The sequence below is a fragment of the Periophthalmus magnuspinnatus genome, chromosome 8, assembly GCF_009829125.3.
Source record: "Periophthalmus magnuspinnatus isolate fPerMag1 chromosome 8, fPerMag1.2.pri, whole genome shotgun sequence".
In the NCBI taxonomy this organism is placed as follows: domain Eukaryota; kingdom Metazoa; phylum Chordata; class Actinopteri; order Gobiiformes; family Gobiidae; genus Periophthalmus; species Periophthalmus magnuspinnatus.
The window spans coordinates 20,820,566-20,845,117 of NC_047133.1; the positions used below are offsets into that span (position 1 = coordinate 20,820,566).

Below are 24,552 nucleotides of genomic sequence, written 5' to 3' on the forward strand. Positions count from 1 at the left end.
GAGGCTGGGCAAAAGTTGTTGTATTTTGTTTACATTCCTCCATTTTTATACCTCCACTTTTCATGAGAACAGCACATCACTCTCTCTGTCACAAATGATCCACATACACAGCTGGAAGTTTCACAGTATGGACTCGGGTCAAGTGCTGCAGCGGTTGCCAGGGCACCACAACAGCCCTATCCCATTACAGATGCCAACAGCCAACAGTCAAACAGCACTGCTCTGTTTGTCCCATCCGAAATGCTGACGCTCGGTGGGTAAAAGCAATGATAGGGTTGGAGCTCAGGGTTAAGTTCAGTGGTGGACACGGCAGGGAGGAAATCCTGTCTGAGAGGTCACAGAAGGTCGGGTTGGGTCCTAAATCCTAACTTAAGGTCAAAACAACTTTGGCCTTGAACTGGTTTGAGGAGAAGCTTTTGTGGAAGACCAAATAACAGGGGTGGAAGTCTACTGATAAAGCTTTTGTATTCAAAGGTTTTAGATTCCTGTTACGTGCAACATTTTGAGAACTTTTTCCCCGTTCAAAAGTTATAATGTTTTGTTTTGATTGTTAATAGGTATGGCAACGGTCCTATCAGTTCATCATTCGGAAACCCATTGGTGAAAGTGTTTACTATAGTTATATAAAATGACAAAAAAAAAATGACAAAAAAGTTTAAGCTGAAGTTTAAAGAGGAAACTTTGTCATCTGCTTTGAATCAATCCTTCAAAGCCAGACTTAGACAGGCTTTACTGATCCACAAGAGCAGTGGCTGATGTCCAGGATCGGACCATATACCGTATATATAAATGGACACAGCTAACCCGCTAGCTGCCACGATCCAAATAGGAAGTGAGCATGGGTGCGCTTCCAGCTCCACTGAGTCTGGCTCCAATTCACTTTCTATTGAAAAACTGTTGGCCCTCTTCCCGTAACTGTTGCTGTAAGACTCATCATTTTGGTCTTAAAATGTTTGTATTAACCTGCTCTATATGGTCCTGGCATTTAAATTTCGCTATTGTATCCATAAATCAAGATATGAACATTAATAACAGACACATCGGCGCCGTTTTTCCCTCAATGACGCACCCACTAGCGTCAGCAACAGGTTTTATTGGCAGTGGTACCAAACCAGCGGTGTTACCTTCAACAGTCTCGCACCGGATTGACTCTTTGGTTGCTATGATACTCACGGTCGTAATTACAAATATGGAACTCAGCTCCAAATTTGCTCCTATAACCGTTAGCTTCAATCAGGTTCATTTGACTGGAGACAGATGCTACGAGTGACGTCACACTCACTTAGTCCACTTCTTTATACAGTCTATGGATGGGATTATTCTCCAGATCTGAAACAATATCCTGGTTGGGAGTACCTAGCTGAAGGATTCTGCCATTGTGCATGTTCTGGGGTGTTAGTGGAAACAGGAACGAACATGCTATACCCAGGTTATATAAAAACATGGGAATTTAAAATGGCAACCATCAGGAGTAGCTTACTTGTAGCTTATTTTGTTATTATCTCAATTACTACCTCTACAGTAACTAAAAAGCATCAATACTGAAAAAATCTATATCTGTATTCGATCTTGAAAATTACAACGTATCGTCTAAAGAAGCACTTTTTATTATCAGTATGGTATGACAGTTGAGCATTTGGTTGAGCATTTGTCCTCTGATTTAAAGGTTGGCGGTTTGAATCCCACTTTCGACATAAACACCATTGGTTGAGTGGTCAGATCCACAAACCCACAAGTTGGCCGTGCGATTCCAGCTCCCGCAGATGAATGCTGTCGTTATGTACTTGGGCAAGACACTTATGAAAATACTTCTGTAAAATAGTACAAGTATGTGAAAGTGCATTCTTAGTTTCTACCATTTCCAATTCCAAACATAATTTCCATATCCCTTTTATTTCTTCATGTAAAACCTCAAAAGCGAAAACTATAAACATATCAAAGAGCTCAATAAATCATCGCCTAGAAAGCAGAAAAACACAACATTATGCCAACCGAATGTGAAGCGTGCAAGCAGACAAGGCCTCCTCTCTCTCCACCATCAGACCACTCACCAGCATCAGACTCTGGTTAGGATGCGGGCTGCGGTGAAACGCGATACTGGCAGCACAAAACTCAAAAGGGAAAACAGAGGGGACCCAAGAAACAGAAAGAAGAAAATACCATTTATCTTTGTCAATATGTGCCCACTGAGGTTACCCATGCCAGTTTAGAGGGTCACGCAAAGAGTAACACTTAGCAGGAAGTGGCAGGGGCCTGGAGAAAAATGGAGGGAAATTATGTTGGTGCCAGTGTCAGAATGTAATACCGCAATACGACCAACTTTTCAATGCAAAAAAAGAAAAATTATTAGTGTTGTGCTGTCCCAGTATAAGCCTTCAAACTCAATTATGATATTATGGAAAAGGCTCGGTACTTATTTTGTTATCACATTGATGGTTCAAAATAATTCAGTGTAATTTGTGAAAAGTGTCAGCACCACCTACTTGTTTCTTTCTTTATTGCACTGATGCTGAACCGTGAACATAGACTGTATATATAAATGGACGTAGCTAACTAACTAGCTGCCACGTTCCAAATACGAAGTGAGCATGGGCGCGCTTCCACCTCCATCTACACTCGTCACTTTCTACTGAAAAATTTTACCCCTCTCTCCGTAACTGCTGCTGTCAGACGTGTCATTTTGGTTTTAAATGTTCATATTGACCCGCTCTACATGATTTTGTTATTTTGATTTCACTATTATGTCTGTAAATCAAGATATGAACATTAATAACCAACTCCCGCTTAGCAAAAGGTTTGACTGACAGTGTTGCTAAGTGCTCACTCCCTGCTAAACCATCAGTACGGGTGAAAATGGGCGTTACCTTCAACAGCCTCACTCCAGATTGGCTCTTTGGTTGCTATGATACTTGATGTTGGAATTCCAAATAGGGAACTCAGCTCCAAATTTTTCCCTATAACTGGTAGAATTGATGAGTTTCATTTGACTGGAGCCGAACTCTATGGATGACGTCACACTCACTTAGTCCACTTCTTTATACCGTCTATGACCGTGACAGAACCAATTGTCTGTGATAGTTGTATAGGCAGTATTAGTCTTGTATTTGAAGAGTCTGTTGTAATCCTAGTTTATGGTTTTGTATTTAGAAAGTGTATCTTGTACTCCATTTCCCACTTGTTTAATTTAACCAGTCCTCCATGCTCTGTTTCTTCTCTCCACCTGACTGTGATCGGGTTTGGTGTGTACGTGTGTGTGTGCGTGTGTGTGTGCGTATGTGTGTGCGTGGGGGTGTGCGTGTGTGTGTATGTGTGTGTGTGAGAGACTCTGTGGCTGCGTGTTAATGGAGACTCATGTGTCATCTCCTGGAAAGAGGGAACAGACAGGACAGGGGGAGGAAGACAGTGGAAAGCCCTGAATAGCCTTGTCAAGAACTGAAGTGCAGATTCATACACAAGCACTATTTTGGTACAATATGGTTTCTGGTCTAGTTTGATTGACAAATATATTAAGATTTAGTCCTGGTCTATAGTCCCATTTAGTCCATTCAGTTTGGTAATAGTTTTGTAATCTCTTGCCAGTGGTTCTCAAACTGCGGTAATGGTCTATAGCCACATTTTTATATAGCGCTTTTCCACATTCAAGACACTCAAAATGGTTTATATCAAGGAACCACTCACCCATTCACACACCAGTGTATGTAGACAATGGGGGTGAGGTGGGTGAAGCTTGTCGCCCAAAGACACAGCGACAACAGGAACCGAACCGAATCGAATGGATCTGACCAAACTCTACCAATGATGTTTATTTTGAGAGCAGGATTCGAACCGGCAACCTTCAGATCAATGGGCAAACAAACCAACTGAGCTACTGCTGTCTAGTACTGCTTCTGGTACATATACATTTCTCTGCAGTTTCAGTGTTTGTTTCATTTAGACTTGATTCTTTGGGTCCGTCTTTGTTTATATTATAGCAGTGGTGTGGTTCTACTTTAAGACCAGGTTTAGTCCAACTTTGACTAACCTTCAAGAGAATGAAATTTAGACCTGGTTTAGATCTGGTAGCACTAGGAAGTCCAAATATTTTCTTACTAGTACTTGATGTGAAAAGAGCCCCACTGGTTTGGACAGATAAGTTATACACTGTTCACACAGTTTTATCTCTGGTTCAGACTGTTTAGCCCTGGTTTAGATATGGCTTAGACCGGGGTGTCATATAATTACTTTTACTTCACTACATTTGAGAGCAGGCATCTGTATTTTCTACTCCACTACATTTTTTAACTACATTGAAAAGTAAAAGTATTTTTTGTTATTGTTTAAGACTTGCTGAAAAGTCTGAGGGGTTTAATTTGAGCAACTTCATAATTTGAGCAAACAAAAATATACAAATAAAAGCAGATAGGAAAAAATGGTTGATTCAGTTATTTCTATTGAACAAATCAGCACAAATCTCTCTTTAAGTAATTTTTTTTCATATGATACTTTTACTTAGCTCCGGTGTTTGTACTTTTACTTAGGTAACAAAATCGAATACTCTTCCACCACTGATTTTAGGTCATTTCCATTAGTTCTTATCAGATTTGCTCCTAATGCAGCTTTGACTTAGACCTTGCTAAGTCCTGGTTTAGACCTGGTTTAGACCTGGTTTAGACCTGGTATCATCTGGTCTTTCCGCCTGGTGTTGGAGGGGTTTTTTTCCCTTCTTTTTTCCAAGCGTGGGCTGAGTGAGTGAGCTCTAAAAATAAAACATATGTTAGTTCAGGTCTGTGGGAGAAGGGGCCCCGGCTCATTGTTTTGGGATCTGGGGGAGGACCAGAAAAGCCTGTACAGACAGAGATACGGCTAAAGTGGTGTACTTTACAGATAAAATACTGAAATATATTTATTCTTTATGAGGGTGGTTACTGGGGGAGTAGACTATGTTTGAAGGTAAGGTCAAGAGGTGAGTTTAGACTTAACAAAATGCTGTCGTAGCTTGTCTGAAGAAGTGTTTTGGTAAATGGTCATATTTTTATATAGTGCTTTTCCACCTTCAAGGAACCAAACACCCACTCACACTCACACATATTCATACACCAGTGTACACAGACACTGGGGGCGAGGTGGGTTAAGTGTCTTGCCCAACAAACACAGCGTTCATCTGTGGGAGCTGGAATCACACCTCCAACCTGTGGATCAGTGGATCTAACCGCTCAACCAATGACGTTTATGTCAAGAGCAGGATTCGAACCACCAACCTGGATCGAACGCTTTACCAACTGAGCAACTGTCCCCGTATTTGTATTTTTCTTACAACAGCAGCAATAATAGTACCTGGTTTAGTAGTAGCAGTAGTTGATTTGAGCTGATTTACTTTTAAACTTAATATTAACAGCTTAACGTAACAGTAATATGATAGTTAATAATATTTTTACTTCATCTTCCACTTTATCTCCTGTAGTACTTGGCGGTGAGGAACTGGTTAACTGCAGCTGACTGCCTGAGAAGTGTGTGGGGGGAGTTGGCCTGGAGCAGAGCAGGGGAAATGAAGGGATATTAAGGCAGAAATCAGCCAGAGCGCCGAGGAGGCTGGCTGCATCACGTGTATGGATTTAGCACCCGTACCTCCTCTCCTATAGACCTACCTCCTACTGCTACACCACTGTACACGGCTCAGCAAAGTGGAAGAGGAAAGCAGAGGGGGAGGAGAAGAGGGAGAGAGGAGACAGACAAGTGAGATAAACCAATATATGCTGGTTATTAGCAGGGCCATTTATCATTCCTGTTACAAAAGCACTCCAGTATAAGTTGTGTTCTTACAAGCTATTCAACCAAGTATGAGATCTCATACTCATAAGTATGTAGCCAGTAAGTAAATGCTGCGATATTCTTTATTTGCTACGGACCATGTACACATTCATTAATCCTACAAAAGAAAAGATTATTTGTACCAGATTTAGCCACTTTCCATCTGCAATCACACATTACAGTTACATTATAAGTCTAACTAGTTCATCATTAACATTGGCAGTAAAATACAATACAAAGTCACCATTTTCAATACAATATGTTTGCTACAGTTCACACAAATATTAAAATCATTATGTGCAAGTTTTTACATTGAACACAGAACAGTACAAATGAACTAGACAGATGTGGACACACTTGATTATCTTAAATGTGCTTTTTCAAATTTCTAGTGAAATTATATTTCTTTTTGGAACGATGCAATTTCGGTAATTGTGGTAGTTTTAGTAGTAGTAGTAGTGGTAGTAATGGTAGTTGCACTAGTGATAATAGTGGTGGTGGTAGTGCTGGTAGTAGTAGTAGTGATAGTAGTGGTAGTAGTGGTAGCAGTGGTAGTGGTAGTGGTAGTAGTGGTAGTCATAGTTGTGGTAGTGGTGGTGGTGAAGGTGGTGGTAGAAGTAGTGGTAGTGGTGGTGGTGGTGGTGGTGGTGGTACTACTGATAGTAGTGGTAATGGTGGTGGTGAAGGTGGTGGTAGAGGTAGTGGTGGTGGTACTATAAGTGGATTGGTAGTTTGTTTGGAACAAACAAAAAACATATTTTTTTTAAAGGAGGTGGACTGCATTATTAATAATTTTGAATAGGTTTTGAATACAGGACTAAATTGTCCAAACTGAGCATTTTGTATTTACTAATGATATTAAAATGGTTATAGTGTTGTGTTTTGTTTTTGTTTTTTTTAATGCTACCACGACCACATATGCAACTTATTGTAATACTGCTACTATCACTTCCCCTGCTACACTCAAACGATTACAGTCAAAACAACTCTAGGGCCATCTCCACTGCAAACTGCTGTTTTGTGCAGTTAAGAGTTATTTGCACAAGTCGCCCCTCATTATACAACCATGACCTTTCGTTTGTGTTTCAAGAAAAGTAAACAAACCAAATTAACAACAAATATTTACTTGGTGAAACGCATGCCTAATTAATACATTATTATGGATGGTATCTTGCGCAAAGATACTAGAAAGACTACCATGTTTCAGACAGAGAACGCTGGAGTAGTCACAGCCCGCTGATATGGATGATTTAATTACTAACATCTCAAAGGGGCATGTGATGCGCTCTGTCAGTGGTGGGCGGAGTTTCCCGGGGAGTGTCAGTGTTTGGCCAATAGAAAGGCGCATGCTAATGACGTGGGCGGTGCGTCGTGGCTCACACTATCCCCGCTCTGTCCCAGCTGCAGCACGCTTTGTTCAAACTCTGAAGTCAGTCACAGCGTAGACAAGCCGTGCTTCACCTCACCTACGACACCACTTTCGGTACGGATAACTTTCATGACGCGCATTTAAACAACCGGCGTGCGTAAAACTACTGTGCGTAAACTTACTTCGGATGTCTTGAGTTGTCCTAAAGCCGTCCTAAAAGTGGATTTGCTTAACTTTGTCATTTCTTGGAGTACACCCGGGGCTATGAACAGATAGGTAACTGCATTAACCTCTCTGACATTGACTAAACTCGTGTCTTATGGTATGTTTTAACCTTGCACGTGCGATCTATGGAGAGGCAATCCTGGAGTTACCTACTACAGCCAAGACAACGCCAGGAGTGTTGACTGCTACTTCCCAAACCTGGACAGCGCAAAAGGACACACTTAACCTCATTTGAATGCCTATGCAAGGGGTTTGCTGGTTTCTGTGCTGCAGGCAGGGCTTCAGTTTGCTCCGAAGGGAATATGGGGAGAAAGAAGAGGAAGAATCGTTTGAATTGCGCAATAAAGAGGACTTGACTCCCAATGGACGGGTAAATACTCTCCACCTGCACCCTGCAACAACTGCTGTTCATGCATGAATTTGCCAACTCAGATTATAGTAGGCAGTGCTTTGGCAGAACACTGTATTGTTATTAACAGTTTATACACAGGTTACAAGGTTATATAGATCCATGCTTGTATTAAGTAATGAGAAATCAGTACTTTGCTCATTGGAATTGTGGTTCTCTAACTTAGGTTGGGGTATTCCTATGAGTAGCGCTTAGTTGGCATTTTCTGGTGACACTCTAGAGCCAGTTTAGTCCGTTTATATGGGCCTATAAATGTTATTTATGTAGCCGAATTGCTTATTTTAGCTTTTACCATTCTTTAAGACTGATTTGGGTTCTGATCTGTCAGTATTTCCTCCCTTTATCTAGTAATTACAAGATACATTTTACAATATACTTTTTAGTTTATTAAGATGATTCATTCATAGCCAAATTTTGTGTTTTATTTGGTGATTTGTGCAGTGGAGTGAACGTTTGAAGACCTTTTTATTATCATTATTATTAGAATATGTAAGTGATTTGAGAACGCAACAAGTGCCATCAGCATCAGTGTATCCACCTCTCCTGTCTTCACCTCTCCCTTCTCCCCACTCTCCAATACCCTACATGATATTGTCACTGCACTCTGGGTCCTATATCTTTGTGGTTAAACGTTAGGGTTTGCGTGCACTTATTGGCTTGGGAAGCGTTGAGCAATCCCCAACCGATTCTGATGCAAGCGGTAAACCCAACGAGCTGTACTGATCTTGTGTGTTTGGCCTTCGCTTTTGGCTCACTTGTAAATAAAGACTGTGGCCTTGTCTTCTCTGTAATGTTAGTCATCTGATCAGGCACAGAGAGTTCACTATTGTCCACCCACTTGTGAGGGGGCTTTGTTGCCTTGCAGTGGGCCTTCTCCATTTGACCCAACTCGCAACTGTCTACACATACGATCCTTATGTATATCCATATTCTTGGTTTTAATAATTTAAACCTGTTACAAGTTAGATGCCAGTTCCACTTTAGTCTAGTCCTGTCAAACCTAGTTCAACGTTGCATCATTATTATCGTATTAGCTGGTGCAATATTTCTCATGTAGTAGCTGGTTTTGAGCGTTTCCTCTTGGCTGTAACTTCATATTAAATCATCAGTATCGGTATGTGCTTATAGATTTACCATAATTTTGCCTTTATTGACACAATTCTTTCAATTTATCCAGGCTTGGGACTAGCACAAGGAGTACACTTGCTACATAAATGTGTCAGTACTAAATAAAATCTAATAAGTTTAATGTGAACTGAATTATTATGATTTGGTAACATGTTTAGATCTCATATACACCCTTTTATTATTGGGTCTACCACATGTTTTGCCCTCTCAATCTCAAGATGTTTCTCTGCTCATAATTCAAAAGTTTATTATGCATATGAACCGCATATGCCATTGTTTAGATTCAACATAATTACCATTTATTGCTTGTTTTAATATATTCCATGTGCATCTTTTACATTGAGCTCTACTCTCACTGGGTCCTATTGTGTTTGCAGACAACCACTGCTCTGAGAGACAGATAAGGTTTACAGTTATTGCTCCAACAGCCTTATATCACCAGATAAGAGCCAGCCAACATCTGCTTATAGGGCCATGCAGTGACTGAAATTAGCTTGACCTCTTTAGTATTTGGCGTTTTTAGGTTCCCGTTTTGGCCGGAATGTACCATCTGTCTAATCTTTCTTGGTTAAAAGAATGAACTGCCTACAATCAATACGGGATCGCACTTACAGGTCCCTGTGGAAATGTCTAAAGGGCCTTAAAAGCAAGACACAGACAGATCTCATATCTTTGTCCCATTGGGGGATGGTGCTATGATTGGTTGATATAATATGCAGAAGGCAACATTTGACCCTTAAGTAATAAATGGAAGGATTTATGAAAGCTGTACCCAATAAGCCTGGGGTTGTGTAATGCTACAATATAATATGGAATGAATATGATAAGCATTACCACATTAAAATTAGGACTAAACTGCAACTAAATTTGAACTAGACTTGGACTAAACCCAGATTAGAACAGGGCCAAACTCAAGTCTACATAAGAAGTAACCAAAGTGTATACTGTGTAATGGGTATTTTATGTTTACATGCAGGTCGGTTTAATTGCGTTGATGCAGCAATACTTACAATATTTACTGGCAAAAAGTGGGTCAAAACACAACAGAACACAACACAATTAGCTTTTTTTGTATTTATTTCATCACAAAAGTCATTCATTCGTTTGAGTTATTTATGGTACATTAAACAGCATTTAAACTCAGCAATGCTAAATATGGATAGTGTTAAACCTATATGTTTTCAATACTGGGAAAAATGTAATAGAAATGTGTAACTTATTATGCAACAATAACGCTTTTCCAACAATGCTCCTATTCAGAATTGTGGCTTTTTCCTCACCATAGATTTGCATGGTTCATTTGAAATATGTGACTTCTTCTATTTCTCACAGTGTTGGGTTTTGTTGGGCTTTGCAGTATGGAAATGCTTGCTTTTTTACTGTGTCCTATTGAACATAGCCTTTGCTTTATGCTTAAGACTCATAAATATTTATAAATGTCTCCTCATTTGAACTGCGTCATAAAAGTATAAACCAGCTTGTATATAATCCTTTCTTTACACAAATGTGCCATGTGGTTTGGCCTGATCTTAACCTTTTTATCTAGAGGTGGTGGAACTATACCAATTGTGAAATATAAACTTCAATGTTTTATTATTATTTTAGAGAGCTGGGTTTTGGGCATAATGTTTCTTTGTTTTAGCCTCATAAAATCTCTCTGTTGGATGTGCAGTCTTGTTCTTTAATGAATTTTAAACATTATAAAACAAGCATTGGTGCATTGGTTCAATTATATTTATATAATTCTAGGGCTGGGTGATATGATACAATTTGCATCACTTTTTTTCCCCTAATATTGATACTCAGGTGTTTGATTCGAACATTTTCCCTCATTAAAAGCAAATAGAAAAGACTTTTTATATTCATTTCCTGAACATAAACAATACAATACTGTACGGGCGAAAGTATCTCAGTTGGTAGAGTGTTTCCCCCCTGATCTGACATAAACAACATAAACATCATTGGTCAGATCCATTGACCCACAGGTTGGCGGTGCGATTCCAGCTCCCTTGGGCAAGACAGTTAACTCGCTTCACCCCCATTGTCTGCGTACACTGGTGTGTGCATGTGTGTGTGAATGAATGTGTGAATGGGTGAGTGGTTCCTTGATGTGATGTCTCTGAGTGTTTTAAAGGTGGAAAAGCACTATATGAAAATGCGTCCATGACCATAACAGATACTTAACTCATTGCTTAAACACAATTTCTTCCTCCAACAAAGTCTGAACTCAGCTCCAAACTACATATATAAGAATTGGCTGTGGACCTCCCCTTTAAACAGACCCAAGCATATATTGGCAATTAGAAAAGACAAATTGGATTAACTATACAGCTCTGCTTCTATTTTGAAGTATTTTCCTGTATATACTTTACCTCTATACCTAATGGGGCTCAACAATGACCACCAACCCCGCTTCGAGTTCGAAAGCTTGCTCGGGTATAATCATCTAGGTGGTAACTAATGACCAACAACGCCTATGATTGTATTTAAAATCTGTTTCTTGAACTTTATCAACTGTTTTACTGCATTTTAAGCAGCCCTTTTGCACATAAAATAGTCATATTTTGGATATTAGCACGTAGCTGGTTAGCCTTTGCGATGCCTTTGACCTTTCTATTTTTTGAAAAGTCTATGGGAAAAAATGAAGAATATTTATTTCCAGAACCTGAGCAGGGTGTCACTGTTGAGCTCCGTACCATCTTTTCTAGCCAAGACTATTGATCTACAACCACCCTTCAATAATAACAGCTTGCTACCCCCATAGGCCCTGCCCTCTAAATATACAGATCAACCTAATAGTATTTGGCAGTGCATGGTGTCAATAGAAGGGGGCGGGGATGTGGCACAGTGATTTTCAAAGGAATCCCCTGAGGCTGAAATACCAGGCTTTACCCATAGACCGTCATTGACTCAGCTCTGGACAGGCCACATTTCCAGACAGCACTCAGACCTCCCTGGGTGTATGTGTACGCTATTCTCTCTTGGGCTTCGAAATGATATAGTTCGTTTAGCATAAGGCCGCTGTCCAGGAGATGACCACTTTAACCCGCTCTGAGGCTGTGGTTTTCAGTGGTGGCATGGGTGGTACTGCTGGTGAAATGGTTCTTAGTTTGGTGTCTGTTTCTGTCTGGTGTATTCCTGTATTATTCCTGCGTTTGTCTGGCTATAGGCGCAATACTACAATGCCATAATAACAAAACAAAAACACACATTTGACCGCATTGACACATTTATTTGATTATTTTTCAAGTTAAATTCATCGAGAAACAGGTCAAATGAAACAAATTTTATATCTATTTAGTAATATGTCTCTATTTTAAGGTGAAATGTATAAAGTGACCCTATAGACCTGGGTTAGTTGTATAGGCCTAATTTGTTATGATATGATTTTGTCAGCATTTGACCCAGTTTGACCTTGTTTAGATTAGTTTCAGATCTGTCGGTTTAGTTCTGGTTAAGTTTGTTAGACTTGGTATTTGACATGGTTTATGCTTCGTTGAGTGCAGTTTTTGTTCTTAAGTTATCACTGGAGTTTTCAGGATTAAGGTTGAGCGCGGCGTAACATAAAAATGTCAAAGTTGATTTCAATACTAAGGAAATGCATACAGATTTATATATCACAGTGATAAAAAATACTGTAGGATGTGGTAGTAGTAGTGGTGGTAGTGTTGGTAGTCTGCGTAGTGGTAGTAATGGCAGTAGTAGTAGTGGTAAGGGTGGTAGTCATAGTGCTAGTATTTCAATACTAAGGAAATGCATACGAAGTTTGATATAGCAATAATAAAAAAAATGCTGTGGTAGTAGTGGTAATGGTGGGGTGGTGACAGTGATAGTAGTATTTCAATATTAATATAGCAATGATTAAAAAAAACGCTTTAGGCAGGGATAGTAGTTAGTGATAGTGGTAGTAGTGTTAGTAGTGGCAGCGGTAGTAGTAATGGTAGTAGTGTTGGTAGTGTTAGTAGAGGTAGTGATGGCAGTAGTAGTGGTAGGGGTGGTAGTGGTATTGCTAGTGTTTCAGTACTGAGGAAATGCATACAGAGTTTGATATAGCAATGATAAAAAATGCTGTGGTGGTAGTGATAGAAGTAGTGGTAGGGGTGGTGTAATAGTATTTCAATATTAATATAGCAATGAAAAAAACAACAACACTGTAAGCTGTGGTAGTAGTTACTGGTAGTGGTAGTAGTGGTAGTAGCATTAGTGGTAGTAGTGTTAGTAGTGGTAGTAGTGGTGGTCGTAGTGGCAGCGGTAGTAGTAGTAGTGGTAGTGCTAGTTTTTCAAAACTAAGGAAATGTATATAGAAATGTATATAGATTTTGATATAGCAATGATTAATAAAGCCTTATATTAGTTATTTTTAATAGTTTCTTGTTCTATTTTTTCCTCAGTCTCAGTACTTGTTCAAATGAATTTCTACTTAATTTCAGCACTAGTTTTGCTTTTGATTTCTTGACAACCAAAACCTAAACATTGTCTGGGATTTGGCATCAAACATTTCGCATTGCACCCAAAGCATCGCCACAATCGTTTATATTGTTTTCTGACATGATGACATCGTCTGCAGTGTCCGCAAACACAGACAACAGAAAGCTCCTCTCTTCTGCCAGGACTTTGGTTGGAACCATGAGTCAGGCAGAAGTGACACTTTGGCCTGGCCCAGAGAGCTCGGGGACATGTCAGAAGTCCTTTTCCTTTTCAGATGTTTACAGTCCCCATTCAAAGTAACTGCCTCCCAACAGCTGCCCAAACAGTCCAGAGAGCTGAATGCCTCCAGTGTGTGGGACAGCCAGGCTCATTTTAAGAGAGGACATCCGTCATTCTACCTCACTCGCTCTCTGCCCTGCTGCCAGCGAAGTTTTATTCAAGTTTTATGTCATGCGGAATCCTGTGAAAACACAAAATAAAAACAAATATATTTTATAGTTCACTAAATTAAGGGAGTACCATGTTGTTGTGTAAATAGTAAATACACACATTTATAGTTGACTCCTGGAGTTATAATGAATGGATAATAAGGCAATCAAAGTAGGTGGAGTAGTAGGAGTAGTAGGAGTAGGTGGTGGGGGTGGAAGGTGGTAGTAGTAGTAATAGTAGGTAGTAGTACTTCTTTTTTAACTGTCTGATGTGGCCAATAATACATGTTTGGTGTTGGTGCGATCCTATTTAAGCCATTTCATACTTTTATCCCCTCATGTAAACTTGGTTGAGTGAGCAGAGGAGTGAGCAGAGGAGTGAGCAGAGGAGTGAGCAGAGGAGTGAGCAGAGGAGTGAGCAGAGGAGTGAGCAGAGGAGTGAGCAGAGGAGTGAGCAGAGGAGTGAGCAGAGGATGTGTGTATATGTGTACGGCGACCTTGAGAGCCTTGAAAGGCGCCTAACAAATAAAATGTATTATTATTATTATTAACACAGGAGTGAGCAGAGGAGTGAGCAGAGTGAGTAGAGAGGATATAAGAACTCGGAAACTGGACTTATTAACCACCATAACTGCCCAGATTTGAAGGTGTTAAGGTCCACTGGTTTAAATATGGTTTCCGTTACCTTTGCCCCCACACTACTTCCTCCTCTGCCCCACCAGCTCCCATTCCCTGCCCCAGCACCTCCCCTGCCCCAGCACCTCCCCTGCCCCAGCACCTCCCTTGCCCCAACACCTCCTCTGCCCCAACACCTCCTTTACCCCTCTGTCCCACCACTTCCTCTGCTCCACCTTCTCTGCCCCAACACCTCCTCTACCTCTTCTGTCCCACCACCTTCTTTGCCCTCCTACCTCCTCTCTCTGCCCCACCACCACCTCCGGTGTCACACATCTGGTGTTCAGGCAGACTCTGGCTCAGCCCAAACATTTCCTCCTGGTTACTCAGCTTCCCAGGGGAGCCTCAAGGAGAGAGGAGCAGACCTACAACCGGAAGTCTACCACTGCATCCCACCGTTTTGCTTTACGCTCCCCCTTCGTGTTTGGATCTAGTTTGATCAGTGGTGGATGACGTAACTTCTGTACTTAAAAAAAAACAAAAAACAAAAAACACTATTACATGAATTTTACATTAGTTACTTAGATTTGAGAGCATATATCTATACTTTGTACTCCTCTACTTGGACGGAAAAGTAAAAGTATTTTTCTTTGAGACCTGCTGAAATAGCTTCTTTTTTTTTTAGCATGTGCATAGTTTGAGCAAACAAAAACATACAAATCAAAACAGCTATGCAATTTGCGAAATTGGACAACTAAAATCAGCACAGTTGTTTATCATAATTACCAGTACTCCATTTGATAGATCTCAAAATCGGTCTGAAATACTTTTTCTTTTAAACTTCAGTTCTTAAGTAGTGTAGTCACAAGTAGTCATGTGGTACTTTTACTTTTCTATCCTATATCTGTACTTTTAGTTAAGTAACAAACTGAGTACTTCTTCCACCCCTGAGTTTGGTGTGATTCATCCATGGCTGGCCATCCAAAAGGCAGAGTGGTGGGTGCCAGGCTTCTCCGTCGCACGCGATCCTCGTTCCCCATCCCACAGCCCATTAACTGCACTGGAAAATTCTCTGGGCTTTTGTATATTTGGAGGGAATGATTATGAGAAGAGCCCTTTCCACCTGACCCATTAGTTTATCGATAATCCAATGAGTTTATTTAATTAGATTACAGCTTTTTCAGACACTGATTAGATTAGTATTGATTTGTCATTTTCCGTCCTGTCTGTCTGGTTTGAATGTGCTTTTGGGGCTTTTGGATGAAATGGTTCATGGTTAACTTTTAGTCAGGTTACAGTGTGCAGACAGTGAGTGACCTGCCTCTGGTTTGACATTCACAATACTTCCTCATAGTAAAATATTAATTACAAAGTGTGTTCTAGTTTAGGAATGATTCAGAACTGGTTTGTTTTGTATTGAAGGTCCTGTATTATATAAAATGGATTATTGTGAGCTTTTACTCATGTTGGAATGTTGTTACCTCCTCAAAAACATACCTGAAGTTGTATTTTGTTTCATTGACACGTGTTTGAGTAATCCTGGTTTATTAGTCTGTCTACATCTCTAAAGCTCAAAATGCTCTGTTCCACCTTGTGATGTCATGAAGTGGTAGTTTTCAAGTTTACAGCTCCTTTTACCTCTAGTTCAGGAGAGATTGGTAATTCTCTGATTCTAGTGAAGGTGCATGGAGTTTTGGAGCATTTCCTGTATTACCACACGATGACATCACAAAGTGGAACAGAGTGTTTTCTGCTTTAGAGAATCACTCAGCTTAAATATGCAGGGTTTGTGTGTTAAACATGTGTGAATGAAACAAAACACAACTCCAGGTCTGTTTATGATGAGGAAGCAACATTATAACATACATCAGGAAATGGCGTAATATGGACGCTTTAAGTACAAAATTTCAGATCAAGGTTAGTGGTCCTGTTTAGTCATGGTTTAGAACTACTTTAGACCCGGTTCAAAGTAGGTTTAGACCTAAGTAAACCCCAAAATATATTAAGTACTGCATTTACACTGTTAATCTCCATTTTATCCCCTGTTTTACACCAAGAGTAAGGCCTAAATCCTGTTAAGTCATTGTGTAAAACTGGCTTTGTCCGGGTTTAGTCCTCGTGTAGACCTGGTTAAGTACAGTTTTATACCTAATTCCTTTGCTTTATACTGCATTTTTTGTAGTATGTAAAATGAATCCCATTTTGAATAAACAAGAGCTACAGTGAAGGCGCCTTTTGTCCATTAACTGACACATCGAAACACCAATATTTTCCGAGGTGGTGTGAACAGTTTAAAATCACTACACTAAACTTTTGCTTTCATTCTATTTCGGTGCCATCCAGAGGAGAGGCAGTTATTGCAGGGCGAGGGCTATACTTAGTCTGGTTTGCCTAGTAGTAAAGTGTGGTGTGTGAACTTGTGCGCTGGGCCCTGGCTCTGACCTGGGTAGTGTTTCAGGTGCCGTTCTGGGCTGGGGCCACCTCGGTAGCTGCTCAAGGCTGTGGCTTGTAGAGACAACATGTAGACACCCACTGCTGTCCCGCTCTCCACGGGGAACCGACCAAAACGCACACAGGGCCAGCTCTCATGTGCACTGGGGTTTTCCAAGGTCACACAGGGACTTAAAGAAGCACTATGTAACTTTTCTGCAGGAGGGTACAACCGCCTGCTTTTTATTGCTTTGCCTGGAATGTTTCACAGTGTGGCATTAAACAGGGTTGCATGATTAATCTGAATCGAATCAAAACAAAATAGTAGTGGTAGTCGTGGTAGTAGTGGTGGTAGTAGTATCAGTTAGTAGTAGTAAACTGGTCATAGTAGTAGTGGTAGTACTGGTAGTGGTACTAGTAGTGGTGGAAGTAGTAGTGGTAGTAGTAAGTTGGTAATAGTAGTAGTCATAGTAGTCGTAGTGGTAGTAGTAAGTTGGTAGTAGTAGAAGTGGTAGTATTAGTAAGTTGGTAATAGTAGTAGTGATAATTGTGGTAGTGCATTTAACTTTGATATCTGATGTATCCAATAATGCATGGTTCGAATGTTTCACAGTATGGCATTAAATAGAGCAGCAAGGTTAATCGCAATCAAATCGAAATCGAAATTCGAATACACATTTAGCAAATCGCAAAAGCTGCAGTTTTTTTAAGTGAGGTATCCACAAACAAATACATATTCTGTCTTTGCAAGTCTAATCACAATCACAGGACTATTACCAGATCGTTCACCCTAGTATTAAAGTTGAAGCTGATGACTCTACCAGGCCAAATTACAGATCTAATCTGTGGAGAGTCGACCCCAATCAGAATAAGAATGTATATCTTTTGAGGCAATAAAAATGTGAGCTGGACAAAAGTGTACAGAAGGGGCCATGTGCACTGGGGTTTCCAAGGTTACACATATACTTAAAGCAGCACTGTGTAGCTTTTCTGCTGGAGGGTACAGCAACATGACCAAAGTTACAAGTCAGATCAGTGGAGAGTAGGGCTGGATGATATGGCTACAAAAAGAACCACAGTTGCTTTCCACGTACTGATATCAAAGCAATCAAAATTTTCCGTTCAAGTGTATTTTTTCAAAAACAAAATAAAAACTGGTGTTCAGTATTCATTTTCTGAACAAGATATCTTTTCATAATTGCCATTTAAAACAAAATTGAGTGAAACTTATTCATCCAAAGTCTGAACCCTGCTCCAAACCACATGTTTTTACAGACAAAGGGTTGGCTGTGGAGCTCTTCATTAAAAAGACCCACGCCAACAACTGACAATTAGAGACGACAGATTCACAGTCTTCATACAAATTTGATTAATTGCACAGCCCTAGTAGCATAGATCATGCTACTATGCCATATTGTAGAACATTTCTGGCCAGGCAATAACATCTCCACGGAAACAAGCAAGTGGCATACCCCCCACTAGAAAAGTTACACCTTTAATAACTGTACTACTGCACTATTCTTTCACTGTTTATACTCTTAGGAGGAGGCTTGGCTGTGCGTTTGATCCATAAAATACATTTTTGTGTGTTGAAAAGATAGGGGTTTATTTTTGGGTCAAGCATTTCACTGCACGGCCAATGTGAATAAAAGTGTACTGGGGTTCTGCACAAAAGAGCCCTCTGTTCCCCACTTCTGTATTAAATAACAGCGTTTTGGATGCTATATTTCACTCCATTAGAACAACCCTTAAAGTTAGAGCCAAGCATTACAAAAACAGCAGCTATGCACTGACAGCGGGACAGCCAAGAACAGTCACATCTACCCCGTCATGATAATTACTATATCGACTTATCTTTCAATATATGAAAACTGGAACAATATTTTTTTGGGATCAATATTTATCGTGTGTACTTTTTCTTTGCACTACTGAGACATTTTGGGTTATTTTTGGCTATAAGATCAGATTTAAGCCGTAAAAGGTTGAATAAATCACTCCTATGACTCATTACAGATGCAAACTAACTACTAAAGTGTTTCATTCTGCTGTTTATTTATTGCAGCTTGTGGTTTTTTTTAATGAAATTTTCGATTTAGAGTAGTTTTTGTGGGTTAAATCTGCTCTTAGGTTATTGTCAGTGGCATAAATTAGCTTGGACATTATCGTTTATCGTTTATATATTTACTTCAGCAGTATATCAAACTTCGAAATGCGTTGTCATGGCAGGCCTAGTCGCATGCGAGGCAGTTTAAGGCGGACTACTGAAGGAGGAAGCTCACCTGTGGTCTAGTATGGACACAATCTTATAAAGGGATTAAGATTATTATGACCACTTGTCTATTAATGGATGTCTTATTGCTACGCTAAGACATTTATATGGCAGTCAAATCAGCGTTCTGTTCAGAGTTCACGTTTTAAACCATTAAAACAATCGCAAGACTTTCAGATGTCAGACCAGAGCTTGGGCGCCACAATAACTAGCATGGAAACAGCGCACCACGGTTACTTCCTGGTTCACGGTTGATAAAAATGCAGTGTTATTAGTCGTTAATGTTACTTAAAGCTTCCATATTACGCTATTTTCTGATGTGTTATAATGTTTAACACACAAATCCTGCATATTTAGGCTTAGTTCTTCACTCTAACAGAAAACACTCCGTTCCACCTCGTGATGTCATGCGCTTGACTGTGTTTTCAAAGTCCATACACCTTCACAAGAATCATTTGAATGATTTCAGCCCGGAAAATGACAATCTCCGTTAGACTAAAGGTAAAACGTAGCTGTTAACTTTCAAACTAACACTTCATGACATCACAAGGTGGAACTGAGGATTTTGAGTTTTGTAAAGGGTTATTAAAACATGTGTGAATGAAACAAAACACAACTCCGGGTATGATTTTGAGGAGGTAACAACATTATAACATGACTAAAAGCGCATAAGAGTCAATTTGAACTAAAATAGGACCTCTTAAATAATTTAGATTTTTAAGCTTTGATTCAAATGAATTTAAACTTGCAGTGCTACCACACTCATTACACAAGACCACTTTACGTTTATACTGTCAGTAGTGCTAAAAGTTTTGGCAAAATTATGTATTCTAACCATATTTTTCCTTTCTTTTCTCCTTTTCTTAGGGTCCAACAGATGTGACTGTCTCTCAGCCCACTCGCACAGCCAATGGGACTAATGGGTAAGAAAAGAGAACCATGACATTATGAAGCTTGATTTTGGGAAGCGCTTGTTCCCTTTTTCAGCTCTGTTACTTCTCTAAGAGCTGGGGATTTTTGTAGTTCTAGCCTGGCACAGACATGTACAGGGACCAGCCAAATGCTTGATTACCCAGTTCCTCAGAAATAAATGTGACGTAAGGAGTGTGATTATTTGCAAACTTCCCCTTGAACTTTGAAATCCCATAGAAAGTGCATTGTTCATTATTTATATTAGCACTAGCTATTGTCTTATCTGTAAGGCTTATGGATCTGGTAGACCAAGGATACGGCTGGCTTGTGTAGTCTTTGCATTACTCTGATTAATGGTAAAGCAGACTTATTATGCAAAATCGACTTTTCAAAGCATTTAACCATGCTATAGTTGTTTACCTTTCTCATTTACTGTCTTGAAGTTGTTTTGGAGCGAATCGTGCATGTTTGAGCAGTCTTTAATTGTTTATTTTCAAGACGCCATATTGCCGATCAATCCCCGTTTTCATTGACATTGGCGTACGACCACAGCTCCCATTGGGCGATGCAGTTTTCTAAGTCGTTTTAGATGAATATTGTAATTTAAAATGTGCAAATTATAACGTAACGATCCAAAGGTGTCAGAGATTATAACTAGCAGCGAACACAAGCACAATAGGTTTTATTTAAAGGTACACTGCGTAACTTTCTGTTCTGGTGGAAGTTACGACCACCTACCCCATGGAGATATTATTATTTCACCTGGAATCTTTCACAGTGGCATTAAACGTAGACAAGCAGGTGATGCCATTAGGTCAAGTTGCAGGTCAGAAGAAAGGTCAAGAAATAAAACCATGTGTAACTGATTAAATGAAAGAAAGATGAGATTAATGTCATATTATGGAACATTCCAGGCAAAATAATATCTCTGTGGAAACAAGAAGGTGGTAAACCCTTCTCCGGGAATGTTACAGAAGTCTGCTTTTATTTTGAAATACAAAATCTTTGCTTCATATTTGTTAGCAACTTTTTTATACGTCACTGGAGCAACTCATGGTGTAGTCATTTATACTCGATGCCCTTCCTGACACAACTTGACCTTTATCCAGACTTGGAATCAGCAATGTGATAACTTGATCTTGTCTTAGGATTATTCAGACAAGATCTAGTTATCACATACCTCGCCTGGGTAGATGTAAGTTGCGTCAGGAAGGGCATCTGGTATAAATTACTACCCAATTGGAGCAAAATGAGTTGCTCAAGTGACCTATAAAAAAAGAGTTGCTAGCAAATATGGCGCTTGTTAGTTCGAGTCAGGTCCAAATGCATTCATTGGCTTTTCCTGGCTCAGCACAACAACTAAAACACTCAACTAAAGTGGTCATGAAATAGTTGGCCGTGAACTAGAGCCAAGCCCAGACCATACAAGGGAAACCTAAAGACCAGAGCAGTGACTAAGAATCTGTCACCAATTTGAACTCACAATAAACTACATCTACGTCTATAGCAAATGGAAAATGAACTGCAACTGAAAAAGCAATTTGCTATAGCCCACAAGATGAGCTGCTAACATTAGGCCTGTCACGATAAGAAAATCTGAAGTGCGATATATTGATTCTGAAAATATCCCGACAATCGGTAAACACGGTGATTCATATTAAAGGGCCCGTGTTCCACTATGTTCTGATCTATGTTATAATGTTGTTTCCTCATCACAAACAGACCTGGAGTTGTGTTTTGTTTCATTCATACATGTTTAAAATGCAAACCATGTATATTCAGGCTGAGATCTTCTCCCAAACAGAAAACACTCTGTTCCACCTTGTGATGTCATGTGGTGATACAGGAAGTGCTCAACAGTGCTTTTAATCTCCATGCACCTTCACTAGAATCATTTGGATGATTTCAGCCATGGAATTGCCTGTCTCTATCAAACTAACAGTCAAAGGTAGCTGCTAACATGAAAACTACCACTTCATGACATCACAACATGGAACAGAACATTTTGAGCTTTGGAGATGTAGACAGATGAATAACACAGGATTACTTAAGACGTGTGAATGAAAGATAACGGCACTCCAGGTATTATTTTAATGAAGTAAAAACATTATAACGTCGCTAAAGCTCACAAGAATCACTTTGGCACATGGGTCCCTTTAATGCCATAGTGTGGAGCTTTACAGATGGATCACAAAAATTGCATAATACACGTTTTGATCTTTCCAAACTGACATTTTCAGTTTCAAACCTCACTGCAAATTCAAACGGTTGGCTTCATTGTCTTGGAGTTAAGCTTTTTATCAGATTTAGAAGCTTATTCTAAACTGTGTGCGGAGCTTAATATGGCTTTAAAGCAAAAATGGACGACCTGCTGCTGATAAGTGCTGGTGACAATGAAAAGGCTCGTTTGAAAGAGAGCTTTATCTTCACTTTAGTGCAGCCGCTGATCTCAGACAGCGATGCAGTCAGACTGTTACGCTCCTCTATCACTGGCATCGTGCCCTAAACTCCCCCCTCCTCCCCCCTCATCCATCTACCCCTCCCCCCGCACCACGCCACATATGCCGACTCATCCCCACAATAACTGTTTGGAAGAATTCAGAACGAAAGGAGGACGAGTGGAAAAAGGCCGACGAGTACAAAGATGTCTGCTGCCGAAAAATGCCCTGGGGAATATAGCAATTGTTGTAGGTGATTCATGGGAAGTATTGACGTGCTAAGGATATTCATAAGGGAAGGGCAGCCTGGGTAGTTCAAACCAGATTTTTAACCATTTTAGATGAGAGAGATGAGAAACTGCACGATTTGACATGACAATCAAGTTCAGATAAAAAGGCAGTTTACATTTAAAGGGGCCATTTTATGCTATTTTCAGACCTATGTTATAATGTTGTTCCTCATCACAAACAGACCTGGAGTTGTGTTTTGTTTCATTCACACATGTTTAACACACAAACCCTGCATATTTAGGCTGAGTTCTTCTCACAAACGGAAAACACCCTGTTCCACCATTTGATGTCATGTCGTAATACAGGAAGTGCTCCAGTTCATGACATCACAAAGTGGAACTGAACATTTTGAGCTTTGGAGAAACTGTAGACAGACCAATAATAAAGGGTTACTGAAACATATGCGAAGGAAACGGAACACAACTCCAGGTATGATTTTGAGGAAGTAACGACACAATAACATGGCGTAAAGCTCACGAGAGTCAAATTTTGCGTAATATAGGACGTTTCAGTTAACTTTTTTTTGCTTCTAAAATTCCTGCAGTCATCATTGCTCTGTTACTGATAGCTTGAATAATCTTGACATTCCTTTGTGAGTTACTGTTTGTATTGCATTGGTTTATTTCCACCCTGTAATATATAAATTACATTTCAAGTCATTTTTCAGTTCATGGGAGGTAAAACAGTGGGTGGCCTAACTCTTCAAAATGTGTACTCCAAACCTCTGCCTGTTCTGGTCTTAACTCTGGAGTAATACACTTGTCTGTGTTGTCCTATTGTTACAGGGCATTCTGCTTGTTGCCTGGTTTTCTATAGGCAGCTCACATAAAGCAACAGAGGAAATGAGCCAAGTTCTTCTGGTGACTCAGTTATACCTCAGCAGCACTCCTTCTCTCGCTCTCCCTCACGCTCTCACTCTCCCTCTCACTGTCTCCCTCTATCCCTCCCCCTCACCTTCTCTTTCTCTCTCTCTTTGCTTCACTCCCTTTCCTTCTTCTCTCTTGTTCTCTACCTCACGCTCCCGCTCTCCTTCCTTCTTTCCCTCTTTCTCGCTCTCTCTCCTTGCCCCTCTTTCTTTCTCTTTATTCCTCTTTTTCTCCCTCTCTGTCTACTCTCCCTCCTTCTTTCCCTTTCTCTACCCGACTCCCATCTCTCCTTACTTCTTTCCCTCCCTCTCTCTATCTTTTCTTTCTTTCTCTCTCCCCCAATGCTCTCTTTATTTTTCTCTCTGCCTCTTTCTCTCTCCCTCTCTCTCCTTCACCCTCTCCCTCTCTCTCTTCCTCACCCTCTGTCACTCTCACCCTCTCTCTCCTTCACCTCACCGTGTCCCTCTCTCCCTCCTCGCTCTTCCTCACTCTCCTTCTTACTTTTTCCCTCCTCACTCTCTCCCTTACCTCTCTCTCTCTCTCTCTCTCTCCTTCACCCTCTTACCCTCTCTCTCTACCCTCACCTCCCCCTCTTCCTCTCTCTCTCTCCTCCCTCTCTCTCTCCTTCACCCTCTCCCTCCCTCCCTCTTTCTCAGAGGTGTGCCTGCCTGTGTCACTTCTCTTGCTGAACCGTTGGAGGTGGCCTGAAGCACATGGAATAATGACCCAGAGCTTTTGAAGGGAGTGTGTGAAGAGCCAAGCCATAATGTGACACACAGGGCTCAGATTAAAGGGTGCAGGCTGCGGTCAGTACCTGCCCATTGCCCGGGCTCCTGACACACCCACACACAAGGGATAAAGGCCCAGGGCGACACTGATAAGTCTTTGTATTTAAACTGTAGTTGTCACGATATTAAAATTTCAAACTTGATTTCGATAGTAAGGACTAACTTGACT

General features: G+C 40.3%; 1 protein-coding gene across 1 annotated transcript in view; it reads left to right on the forward strand.

Moving 5' to 3' along the window:
- The first annotated feature begins 7,196 nt into the window (after positions 1-7,196).
- plekhh3 (pleckstrin homology, MyTH4 and FERM domain containing H3) overlaps positions 7,197-24,552 on the forward strand; it is a 57,829-nt gene continuing 40,473 nt past the window's right edge. The window contains exons 1-2 of the mRNA XM_033971886.2: positions 7,197-7,751; positions 19,956-20,011. Coding sequence (XP_033827777.1) covers positions 7,617-7,751; positions 19,956-20,011 — 191 coding nt within the window. The 5' untranslated portion in view covers positions 7,197-7,616. The remainder of the gene's footprint in view (positions 7,752-19,955; positions 20,012-24,552) is intronic.